Genomic DNA, 13241 nt, shown 5'->3' on the forward strand with positions numbered 1-13241 from the left:
AAAATAGCTTTACCTCTCTTGTCAGGTAGATGCCCAGCCTTCACTGGCTATATATTTTAATTGTTGACAGCTTCCTGCAGAAAGCCCTAGCATGTCACTGCTTCTGTGTTCCCACATCTAAGTGTTTCTTTGAACTCCTCCCTATCAGAGTCCCATTAGCAGTGTGAGTGTGCAGCTGCCTGTCCAGGGCCACTCACCACACTAGACCTGGATAACAACTCAAGAAACTATCTCTCCTCTAATTCCCCTTCAGACTGGATGCTGAGATCCCCAAGTTAGAAGTTTTCAAAATGCCTAGCCGTGTCTTCCTCACTCACATTTGGTGCTTGTCAATTTGGCCAGGTGAGAGAAATTAAATTTAACCCAATTCACACTGTAATACCAAATGTTAAAAGTGTAAGAGTAACTTTGCATTTCCCCTTAAGAAGTTATAGCACCAAAGCAGATCCCCTTTATTAGACCTTTGCCTAAATGAGGTCTACGAGAACACTTACCACAATGCTGGTGGTAAGCAGAAATGTTACAGACTTTCTATATTACAGTGAATCATTCACTATGCATCTGGGAGAATGTGATTCAACTTCTGTCTGCGGTGTTATAAGGTGTAACTGGATTGAATAAAGAATTTTACTAAATAGTTTATATCTGACAAAGAAAAAGGTATTTGAGTTTTTAGTTCTAGTTTCTGGGGGGAATGGCCTGGCTCTCAGGCAAACACTTCAATCAATTTTCATAAAGTTAGCTGTGGATATCAACTACACTTCTAATAAACTCCTCTTTCAATATGGCTTGAAGCAAAATGACATCAGAATCCAGGGCCAGATGCCAAACTTAATTAACATAAAAATTCAAGATAATATTTTTCCCCTTTAAAGAAAGTCCAAATTTCTTATTGATGGTTCTATGTAGAAATGAATACAAGAACTTCATGGGCTTGGAATTTCATATATAAAAGAGCAGTAACAAAGTGCTTGATTCCACATATTTTTAATGACATTTTCCATAGTAAAGTTTACACAAGAGTTCTCAAAAGACATGAAAAAGTGCTAACACAAATAATGATAGATTTTCATACTCAGAGTGAATTGAAAGGCTTCCAACTCAAGGTCTCAACCATGAAAGACCCAACACAGTACTACACTAAATCTAAAGAAAGTTAAGATTTTTTTCTACATGGAAACTTTTCACACAAATAACCATGACTTTACCCTCACCTTTACTTTACAAAAAGGTGAAATGGTAAGTGACTGAAGTTTCTATAAATACAGATATTCAGTATGAAAAAGAAAGCATTTTAAATATCTGTATCGTATGGTATCTTATTGTTGAAACAGCATGAGTTTCAAAGAAAATTGCACTGAGCTGAGTTGTTACAATGGTAATAATTTTCTGAGGAAAAATAGGATGCAATACAAATCTATATTTGAAAAATAAGAGTACTTTTGCCTAGATGTCTTAAGGACTAAATTTTATCTACACAAGCAAGAAGGAATAGAAAATTATACAATACTTGCCCTGGCCAGTATTGCTCAGTGATTAGAGCATGGGCCCTCGAACAAAAGGGTCTCAGGTTCAATTTCTGGTCAACAGCATGTACCTGGGTTGCAGGTTCGACCTTCTACCCAGGTTGGGGCATGTATGGAAGGCAACCAATGGATGTGTCTCTCGAATCAATGTTCCTCTCTCTCTCTTTTTTTCCTCCCTCCTTCCCTCACCTTCCCTCCCTTCCACTATCTCTAAAAATCAACAGAAGAATTATTCTCAGGTGAGGATTAAAAAAAAAAAAAAAAAACAGCAACAACAAAAAAATTATACAATACAAAAGTTATAAAAACAAACAGGTTATCTATGAGGTCATCACGCCCTCATGCCATGATGCCTTCACGCCGTAACAATCCAACACCAGGGGGCTGGATGTGCAGCGGGCATGTGTGGGTGGGCGGGGACTTGACGCTGCGTGCGCTGCGCAGAAGCGGGTCCCAGCAACTGTGTGTGGCGGCGCCGGGGGCAGGACCCCTGGCTCCGGCCTACCTCTTTGGGGCAATCCATCGAGGAGACTCGGATGGGTGGGCAGGACCTACCTCTTTGGGGAGATCGATTGCGGGGCTCCTACACTGTGAGAGGGCACAAGCCAGGCTGGGGAAACCCTCCCCCCACCCTGCTGAGTGCACAAATTTCAGGCACCTGGCCTCTAGTATATGAATAATTAAATATATTGCCAATTACATTTACACATTAATTTTCTAAAAAGTGAGTATTTCAGAAAGGTCACCCCACTGTTTGTTCTCCCAATGCTCTAAAAGCCTAGATAACAAAGTGATGACTAAACGTGTGAGCATTTTCATCTCCCATTTCATCAGAGAAACTCCAAAATAAACAAGGAATTATGAGATCCTTATTTAGCATTAGCATTTTTTTGTTGATGAAAATACTATGGTGAACACCTCCAAACTTAACCATATCTTAATATTCTCTGCCTTGTGACCTTAACCTCTTCTTCACTTCAGCCATCCTTTTTATGACTCAACACTTGGTCTTGTCATCACACAAAGCTCTCCACTTCATTAGACTTCATCTTCCCAGGTTAGGGCATGTATGGAAGGCAACCAATGGATGTGTCTCTCGAATCAATGTTCCTCTCTCTCTCTTTTTTTTTTCTCCCTCCTTCCCTCACCTTCCCTCCCTTCCACTATCTCTAAAAAATCAATGGAAGAATTATTCTCAGGTGAGGATTAAAAAAAAACCAAAAAAACAGCAACAACAAAAAAATTATATGAATAATTAAATATATTGCCAATTACATTTACACATTTGCAGGCATGCTTAATTCCAAGCACACAGGTAAGTTCAAGAGCTATAAATTCAATATAAAAGTTTTTAAATCAGTTCTTTCTGTTTCTAGCAATTAATATAGGATAAAGCATTCCATTATGTCTGCTTATAATGTAAGTGATAATGCACGTTCTCAGGTGCATTATCCCCTCTTCTTTTAAGTTTTCTACCCATTTATTCCCACTGTACCTCCTCTTTAACTTCTTTGGTCTTTCATTCCGTGGCCCTAGCCATTTCTCCCAACCTCTCAGTCCATTTCAGCTTCAGTTATGTTCATCCCTATGACACTGTGAATAATCAGCTTGATTACTCTCTCATCAGTATCTTCAGTTTTTTAAATCTTTTGTCTTCTTACCATAACCCCCATGAATATAGCCAATTTGGAACCCCCTTAAAAATAAAATAATTTTTAATATTTTTTTATTGATTTTAGAGAGAGAGGAAGGGAGAGGGATAGAGCAATAGAAACACTGATGAGAGAGACACAACGATCGGCTGCCTTCTGCACGACCAACCCCCACCAGGGATCGAGCCTAAAACCCAGGCATGTGCCCTGACTGGGAATCAAACCCGGGACCTCTTGGCTCATGGGTCGATGCTCAACCACTGAGCCATACTAGCCAGGTGGGAACCCCTTTAATACTCCATTTCTCCACTATCATACCCAGGTTGCAGGTGGCAATTAGAGAAAAACATCAATATATATTATTTTGCCATCACAATTGTAAAATCTACAATCTCCACAGGACTGTCAATAGCAATCCACTTACTTGTTTTTAGTAATCTGCCCCTCTTGGTGATGGCAGATTCAATATTTGGTGAGGGCCTGCTTCAAAGGAGTGGACAATGATAGCCAAATTCCTATCACTCTCTCTTTTGCAGCTTTGAGGGCCAACAGAAGGGCATGATTGGAAACGTTATCAAAACCTCCTTATACTGTAAAGTCTAAAAAGAATGCCTAGTTTATTTAGTCAAATGTCTAATATGTTATTACTTCTGAGAAAAATATTCTAAAAAGAGGTCTAATAAGAACACCCACATGTTATTCAGCAAGCAGGCATGCAATTTAATTATCTTTACCTTAAATATGGAATTAAGCCACAAATTAGGTATCAAGGATTTAAAACTAAACAAGTTGAGAAAATTTAATGCATATATAATTATCATTCTTATATCCTATATTTCATTACCAGGACATATAAATACAAACAATGATGGCATGTGGGTAAATAAAAGTTACAGCCTATATTCATCTCCTAACTGTTTTGTTCTGTTGACTGTGATGTGAATGTTCCAGATTAGAAAGGAACTCCTTTCACTGGGACCAAGTGCTTTGGGCATCCTCAGTCAGAATGTTCACAGTGTGTCTGTCCAGAGCCACCATCTAACAGACTTAAAAGGGCTTCACTTTAGGGTGCAACCTTGGACCAAACCTTTACTCTTCTACACCCACTAGCTTTACCAGACTTGAGTCCTAAGACTGAGAAAGTGACATAGAAAAGAGAAAGTCCTGTCTTAACAATGAGGAAAGTGGTAGAGGCTGAATGTTTGAACCCCACCCCCCCAAATTCATATATTGAAACCTAACCCTCAATGAGAGAATATTTGCAGGTGGGGCCTTTGGGGTTGATAGATCATGAAGGTAGAATCCTCATGAATGGGATTATATAAAGGAGGCTTCAGAGAACACACTGACCCGTTCACCATCTGAGGACACAACAAGAAGGCACTGTATGAACCAGGAAGTGGGCCCTCACCAGACACCGAATCTGCTAGCACATTGATCTTGAACTTCCTAGCCTCTTGAGCTATGAGATATACATGTCTGTTCTTTATAAGCTATCAGATACTTTGTTAGAATAGGCGGAACTAACTAAGACAAAAGTCTACAGGTTAAATCTGTGAATTGTCAGAACTGGTTAATTTTTCTCTCTTTAATTTACCTATGTAACTGAAAGTCCTAAAGTTCCTTGAATTAGCATTAGTCATTATAGAACTCTTATCCTCCTACTTAGTGTCTTGGGAAATTCCTGGAGCAGAAAAAATCTCTACACATTCCTGATGTCAGGCAGACCCCATCTCCTTTTTTCCCCCCAATAACCCAACAATAGGGCAAGAAACACCTTCACCCACATAGCTACCAAGTTCTGCTCCGCAAAGCAAATACTCTCTGGAACCTATAGACAAGTACATATGGGTACTCTTGACATTCCTTCCAATAGCCTCCTTCCCTGCTTTGTAGGCATGCTTAATTCCTAGCACACAGGTAAATTCAAGAGCTAAAAATTCAATATAAAAGTTTTTAAATCCGTTCTTTCTGTTTCTAGCAATTAACAGGATAAAGCATTCCATTATGTCTGCTTACAATGTAAGTGAAAAAGCAGACACACAATGGCAGAAAGTTATAGGTGATTCTGCCTACACACGTTTTCAGTATTTACCAAATTTATACAATGAACATAAAATGTCATAATAAAAATATGTTGTTTTAAAGCTAAACTTTGCACTAATAAAAAAAATTATAGTAATTTTCTATGATGATATAATTAAACCTGAAATTTCACTTACTTTCTGCTCAGGGCTTTCCTGAAACGAAAGTCCAAAGTAGTCCTTCTCCAAGAGGTTGAGATGTTCACACACTTTGTCAAATAATACTTGTCCCTTAGCACGTTTCTGAGGAAAAATAAATAGTATCTTTACTTTTCAAGCAACAAAGATTCCATAAGTACTATAAATAAAGGGCACCACGTCAAATAACATTATTTAGCTTAAAGTAGTATATTTGTTTTCTAACCTTTTATAACAATACAAAGCATAAATTCTAAAATGAATGCATGATTAGACAGAAGCTCTGTGTTTCCCTGCTGCTCTATATAAATGTAAAAGGACTAAAAAGTAAAATGCTAAGAGTTCACTTATTTTTAAAATGTACAAAAATATGCCCAAACTGACTCCCTCAGTTCCTCAATGGGGCTCATGTCATATCTACAAGGTATACTACCCTCCAGGAAAATCATTAGCTTTACTCAATGTATCCTAACACAATTTATCCCATCAGCACTTAGGTTTGATTTTTGTTCTGTGATATTTGCAGAATAGAAATTTTTTCTCATTATAAGATAATGCTTTTTCTCAAGAATGATACAGCATTCACTCTTTAGAACACAGTTTTAAAATACAAGGTAATGAAACTAGGACAATGAATCAGCTGCCCCTATGGATTTAACATATTTTTGTCTTGGTTTGTGTTTTGTTTTTTATTTTTTTTAAATATATTTTATTGATTTTTTACAGAGAGGAAAGGAGAGGGATAGAGAGTTAGAAACATCAATGAGAGAGAAACATCGATCAGCTGCCTCCTGCACACTCCCTACTGGGTATGTGCCCGCAACCAAGGTACATGCCCTTGAATGGAATCGAACCTGGGACCCTTGAGTCTGCAGACCGACACTCTGTCCACTGAGCCAAACCAGTTAGGGCTGTGTTTTGATTTTTAATTTAAGAAGCTGCTATCAAAAGCCTTTGACACCCAGAGGAAAAGTTCATTGTCTAATCAATGGCAGAACATAAAGTGGTGACTCATTTCCAATTAAGATGCACACCCTTGGGAATGCCCAACTGCTAGGTCTTGTCGCAGGCCTCCTGCCACTGCAATGATGTAAGCAGTCACTGGACTGCAAGTGAAAAATGAACAAGCCATCAGACTTTTTCATCCTCGAGACGAATGTCCTCCCACTATCAAAATGTATACTTGTTAATTAATCCAGTGTGTGAAAATTAATGTTTCTCACACATGTATCTATAAAAATGCAATCCTATATAATAAAAGTTTAATATGCTAAGTGTCCAGTCATCCAGTGACTGGTTGATTGTTCAACCAATCAAAGCGTAATATGCTAATGACTAGAGGCCCGGTGCACAAAATTCATGCACGGGGGGGGGGGGGGGGGTTGTCCCTCAGCCCAGCCTGCACCCTCTTCAATGTGGGACCCCTCGAGGGATGTCCGACTGCCCGTTTAGGCCCAATCCCCCCACTGGGATCGGGCCTAAACGGGCAGTCGGACATCCCTCTCACAATCCAGGACTGCTAGCTCCCAACTGCTCGCCTGCCTGCCTTCCTGATTGCTCCTAACCGCTTCTGCCTGCCAGCCTGATCACCCCCTAACCCAGCCTTGGGCAAACTACAGCCCGTGGGCCGGATCCAGCTGTTCTATCCGGTTCTCTTGCTCTCCCCTCAGCAAATTTACTTTGAATTTATATTAGTTCACACAAACACTCCATCCATGCTTTTGTTCCAGCCCTCCGGTCCAGTTTAAGAACCCATTGTGGCCCTCGGGTCATAAAGTTTGCCCACCCCTGCCCTAACCCCTCCCCTGCCAGCCTGATTGATGCCTAACTGCTCCCCTACCAGCCTGTTTTCCCCTAACTGCCCTCCCCTGCAGGCCTGGTCACCCCTAACTGCCCTCCCCTGCAGGCCTGGTCACCCCTAACTGCTCTCCCCTACAGGCCTGGGTCCCTCCCAACTGCCTTTCCCTGCAGGCCTGGTCACCCCCAACTTCCCTCCTCTGCCAGCTTGGTCACCCCTAACTGCCCTCCCCTGCAGGCTTGATCACCCCTAAATGCCCTCCCTTGCAGGCCTCGTCCCTCCCAACTGCCCTCCCCTGCTGGCCATCTTGTGGTGACCATCTTGTGTCCACATGGGGGCAGGATCTTTGACCACATGGGGGCAGCCATCTTGTGTGTTGGAGTGATGGTCAATCTGCATATTACTCTCTTATTAGATAGGATAGAGGCCTGGTGCACGCGTCAGGGCCAGCTGGTTTGCCCTGAAGGATGTCCCGGATCAGGGTGGGGGTTCCCTTGGGGCGTGGGGTGGCCAGGGCAAGGGGCCTGTGGTGGTTTGCAGGCCGGCCACACCCCCTGACGACCCAAGTGGAGGCCCTGGGATCTGGGGTATATTTATCTTCTACAATTGAAACTTTGTAAACTGGAGTGGAGCCAAGCCTTCTGCTTGCTCGGTGGCGGCAGCCATTTCTGTTGGGATTCATGTATCTTCTATAATTGAAACTTTGTAGCTTTAAGCGGAGGCCTGGGCCGGCCAGGGTGTGTGGAAAGCTTGGCTTCCTCCATCACCCGGGGCAACCCTAGCCTCCTGCTCTTCCAGCTCTGTGACTGCCACCATTTCTGTTTGGGTTTATGTATCTTCTATCATTGAAACTTTGTAGCCTTGAGTGGAGGCCTAGGCCGGCAAGGGCAGGCGGAAAGCTTGGCTTCCCCCATCACCAGGGAAACCCAAGCCTCCCTCCTGCTCTCTGTGGCCATAGCCATCTTGGTTGGGTTTATTTGCATATTCGCTCTGATTGGCTGGTGGGCGTGGCTGGTGGGCATGGCTTGTGGGTGTAGTGGAGTGATGGTTAATTTGCATATTACTCTTTTATTAGATAGGATATGCTAAGGTCGCTCAACCGCTCGCTATGATGTTCACTGACCACTAGGGGGCAGACAGTCAACTGGTCGACCAGTTGCTATGACATGCATTGACAACCAGGAGGCAGGCAGTCGACCGGTCGACCAGTCGCTATGACATGCACTGACCAGTAGATTAGCTTGCTGTTGGGGTCTGGCCAATGGGGACTGAGCGAGATGGGCCAGACACACCCTGGGGCCCTCCCGCGGCCCCTCTCTGGCCCCAATTGTGCATCGGTGGGGGTCCCTAGGCCTGGCCTGTGCCCTCGCGCAATCCGGGACCCCTCGGGGGATATTGGAGAGCCGGTTTCATCCTGATCCCGCAGGCCACTCCCCTCGGGAGGGCGCCAGACTCAGGGCTCACAGCTGGCGAGCACTGCTGCGGGGGCGGGAGCCTCTCAATCGGGACTGATTGGGTGCAAGCCCACGGCAAGTGCAGTGGGGCCTGGATGAGCAGGAGTGGCAGATAGGAGCTACAGGTGGTGTTGGACTGCAGGTTTCAGCCCGATTCCTACAAGCCACCTTGAGGGACCCCACCCATGTACAAATTTGTGCATCGGGCCTCTAGTAAGATATAAAAGACATTTTAATTTCAAGTTAGTACAACTGTGATAAGGGATTTCAAAAGATAGTTTTTACGGAAACTCAATTCAAGGGCTTGTTTCTCTCTGCTAACCTTTTCTTCCTCCTCTTTGTGGGAGCAGAGGTAAGAAAATCATGCCTGAAAGGCTTGCAAAGGAGAATCTGAAACTTTTATTATTAAACCTTTCATAGTAACACTAGTGTCCTGATGCACGGATTCGTGCACATTGAAAAGAAATTAATTAGGAGAAGTGTTTTAATATCGCTATTCGCCCCTTTCTCTATAATAGGAGTGTCAACCAAATTCATGATTGACAATGACAGATTGAAAGACACGCATGCGCCCTGGCTGGTTTGGCTCAATGGATGGAGCGTTGGCCTATGAACTGAAGGGTCCCGGGTTCGATTCTGGCCAAGGGCACATGCCCTGTTGCGAGCAGAAGGCTTGGCTCCACTCCAGGCTACAAAGTTTCAATTGTAGAAGATAAATATACCCCAGATCCCAGGGCCTCCTGGGGGGCGTGCAGGAGGCGGCCAATCAATGATTCTCTCTTATTATTGATGTTTCTGTCTCTCTCTCCCTCTCCCTTCCCCTCTGAAATCAATAAAGAAATATATTTAATAAAAAAAAAGAAACACACGCATGCGATTGGCGCCAGCGAAAGCTTTATATGTATTGTGCATGCACAAGTCAACTTAGCCTTTTATAGATATAGAATAAACTTGCTTAATTAAATCTGCTTTCTGATGCAGCTAAACTTTTTCCAGCCCAGTGAAGCACCCCAACTTCTCTTTCAGGTAATTTTCAGCAACACAGCAATAAATATCAACACGAAGCAGATTATTATTGTAGATCACGCAGGGAGAACAAATTGTAAAATATTTAACTGTAGCAGTGTTTGACTATATCCTGAGAAAACCTGAAGTCATTTTCAAAGTCCACTATTTCTTACTTCTTTTCAGTCAGGTCAAGTTTCTAAACGTTCTAAATCTCTGTTTTCCGGCTAATGAAAAGAAAATAGGATTCTACAGAGTCTCCTATCTACCTACTCCAGGACTTCTGTGAGGATCAAATGAGATGAGGCACGTGAAACGCTTCACAAACATTTGGTTAAACTGTAAAATGTTTGCACCTGGCTATACAGCAAGTCAGTTTCCTAGGCTGAAGAAACTCCAAGGAGGCTAGTCCAGGGGTGGGCAAACTTTTTGACTCGAGGGCCACAATGGGTTCTTAAACTGGACCGGAGGGCCGGAACAAAAGCATGGATGGAGTGTTTGTGTAAACTAATATAAATTCAAAGTAAAGGAGCGGAGGGGAGAGCAAGAGAACCGGATAGAACAGCCGGATCCGGCCCGCGAGCCCTAGTTTGCCCAAGGCTGGGCTAGTCGCTAGGAAGAGGAAGCCAGGCATTACTATGTGACGTCATTACCCAGCGCCCACAGAGACGGTTTCCGGGCAGGGATGGGCTGTGGGCTGCATTTTGCACCATGGGGTCTTGGCAGCATTGGCTGTGATTTGGTGGGGTGTTGCTCTGGGGTGGTGGTGGGGCCTGTGTCCCACTTGGGGGAAGCCGAGTGTTGGTTTGTCAGCGCCAGGTCTGTGGAGCCGTTTATTTTTAAATGGCCAGTGCGCTCCTGCATTTAGCATCTGCCCCCTGGTGGTCAGTGCACGCCATAGCTACTGGTCAGATGGATGGAGACTTAGCCTTTTATATATATAGATTTCTTTTCAAAAATAGAATTATATCAAATAGTAGAGGAAAGAGGAAAAAAGCCACAGATTACATTATTTCAACATCCGGAAAATTAAATTACTAAATATATTTAAGATAGATATGTTTTTACTAGAAACCTGGTGCACGGGTTTGTGCACCGGTGGGGTCTCTTGGCCTGGCCTGTGGACATCCCCCAACAGGCCCTGGATTGCAAGAGGGCCCCCACCGGTGCATGATCAGAGCCGGGGAGGGACCGTGGGAGGGCTTCAGGGCATGTCTAGCTGGTCTCGCCCAGTCCCAATTGGTCAGACCCCAGCAGCAAGCTAACCTACAGGTCAGAGCATCTGCCCTCCCTGGTGGTCAGTGCGCATCATAGTGACTGGTCAAACCATCAAACGGTCAGAAACCTAGCATATTAGGCTTTTATTGTATAAGATATGTCCATATATTTAAAGTGCATACAATTTATAGAAAAGTAAATAACAATATTGGGATCTGGACTCCAAATACCAAAGTTCTTATTGCATTTCCATTATTTACAAGAGGGATGGGAAATCTTTTTCTGCCAAGGGCTATTTGGGTATTTATAACATCATTCGTGGGCCATACAAAATTATCAACTTAAAAATTAGCCTGCTATATTTGGTAACATTTCATTAACTTACGCCTAATGCCTTGGCAAGGCCAGACCAAATGATTTTGAGGGCCTTATATGGCCCGAGCGCTGGACGTTCCCCACCTATGATTTACAAGCTATGTGACCAGGGTCGAGACACAACTTCCAACTGCCTCAATCTGCACATTCATGAAAGGAGGATAAGAGAATATACCACAAAGGGTGTGGTGAGAACTAAATAAGTTGTAATACATAAAGAGCCTAGAACACTGTGTGGCAAGTAGTAAGTGCTTAATCAATATTGGCTCCTATTATTTACAAGCTGAGGGTTTTATAACATGAAAAATGACTAATTTCATTTATGTGAAATTTTGCTTTAAGTTTTTAAAATGATGAAAGCAGCCATCATTAATTTTATTATTTGATCTACATGCAATTATTAATCTATATAACTAAAACTGAGTTTAGAAGTATTTTAAATTAATTTTGTGTGAAGGTGGCTCAAATCATGACAATTACTTTCTTAATGTGCAGTAAAATCCACTGTCTCTTCTTTATAGGAGTCTGGAGTAGATGTGAGATTTGGTGGCAAATAATAGCCAACAATATTTTAAAGGCAATCAATAATCTAAGATAGAACTTGCTTTCTCTCACATTAATTTCAACAGCACTGCTCACTCCTGAATCTCCAGTGAGTAGTAGACTGCTCAACACAACAAGTGCTAGAAAAAAAAAACTGTTTAATCAACTGAAAAAACTGTACGTAACATACTTTAAATGAGGTGACATTTAACCCACTGCAGCTCCTAATGACTGACCACAACTATAATTTCAGCTCCAGCTTTGTATTTAGGAACTTTCCTTATCTGAGATGATAAAAGGAGCAAACTATTATAGCTCCTGCCACATTTATCTACTTAGATATCACCCACTATGCATTTATTAAAAAGTATAAATGAGTCACAGAGGACATTTTATCTACTATAAAGCATACTAACAACTCAAAGGAAGCTTATATAAGAAGCTGATCTTTAATCAGAGTTGTCAAATAAGCTTATCATTTCTATGAAATCTGACTATAAATGACAACTACTTTCAAATAAGCCAACTACTGAAATTAAGCAGCTGTAGGCATTGTGAAGAAATGTGACAGAATCCAAAGGAGATTCATACTATTTCATTTGGTTATAATGCCATTTGAAATTAGGGTGAAAAAGACATTTAAGACAACCGATGTCAAAATTTATACGCCAGTTCAAAGAAACATTCTAACATTGGTGTAAAGTCAATTTTTGTTAACAAATCACACTTTCTTACTGGTTTCTGTTTCAAAAATAGAAACATGCTCTCATGCACAGAATTCCCCTAAAAGATTAAGAGGAAAACACCCAGAACACACCACCACAACACAATGTGGTGTTGGTAGGCTGGGCCGCACAGCAGGGCATCAGCGTAAGCTGGTGTCAGACCCAGTCCCTCCCTCATTCAACATTGTATAAGCACCTTACTATTTACTAGAAGAATCTGACAATGGACAAACCACTTAGTGGCCTTAGTAAAGTGTAAAGTGAGATCACAGCTGTCCCACAGCACACTGTGAGGATCAGATTAACCCAATAAGATAGTATATGTCCTAGTGCCAAACTAAGTGTCTTAACCATAGCTGAATTTCATTCCCAACTGTTCTGTCACTAGCCTACACCTAAAAAATGCCAAAATATCTTCTAGATGCTCAGATTGCTTCTCTACTATTCTCCTTACCGCTCCAGGAAACAGCTATTTTAAATGCTAGATAAGATCTTAACTGCACACACATATCATTTACGCTTCCATTCAGCATCTCCACCCGCAATGAACTCAAAGTCTGGCTGGAAAGACAAAAAATGCAACAATACTGTGAGGCATGTGCTGAAAGATGAATGTACAAAGTGGTATGGGAACACCAAGAATGGAATGAGAATGTGAGAAAAATCAGTTTCAACAAGACTGTGACATCTGAAAAGAATCTTAGAAGGAAGTGATTTTTTTAA

At 42.2% G+C, this 13241-nt stretch overlaps 1 protein-coding gene across 40 annotated transcripts in view; it reads right to left on the minus strand.

The window, feature by feature from the left end:
- The window catches only part of EPB41L2 (erythrocyte membrane protein band 4.1 like 2), a 214070-nt gene that overhangs the window by 77045 nt on the left and 123784 nt on the right, over positions 1 to 13241 (minus strand). For all 40 annotated transcript variants that reach the window (XM_080666204.1, XM_080666200.1, XM_080666189.1 and 37 more), the window contains exon 4: positions 5401 to 5505. In XM_080666204.1, the coding sequence (XP_080522330.1) occupies positions 5401 to 5505 (105 nt within the window). The remainder of the gene's footprint in view (positions 1 to 5400; positions 5506 to 13241) is intronic.

Source organism: Plecotus auritus (assembly GCF_963455305.1).
Source record: "Plecotus auritus genome assembly, chromosome: 4".
NCBI classification, from domain to species: domain Eukaryota; kingdom Metazoa; phylum Chordata; class Mammalia; order Chiroptera; family Vespertilionidae; genus Plecotus; species Plecotus auritus.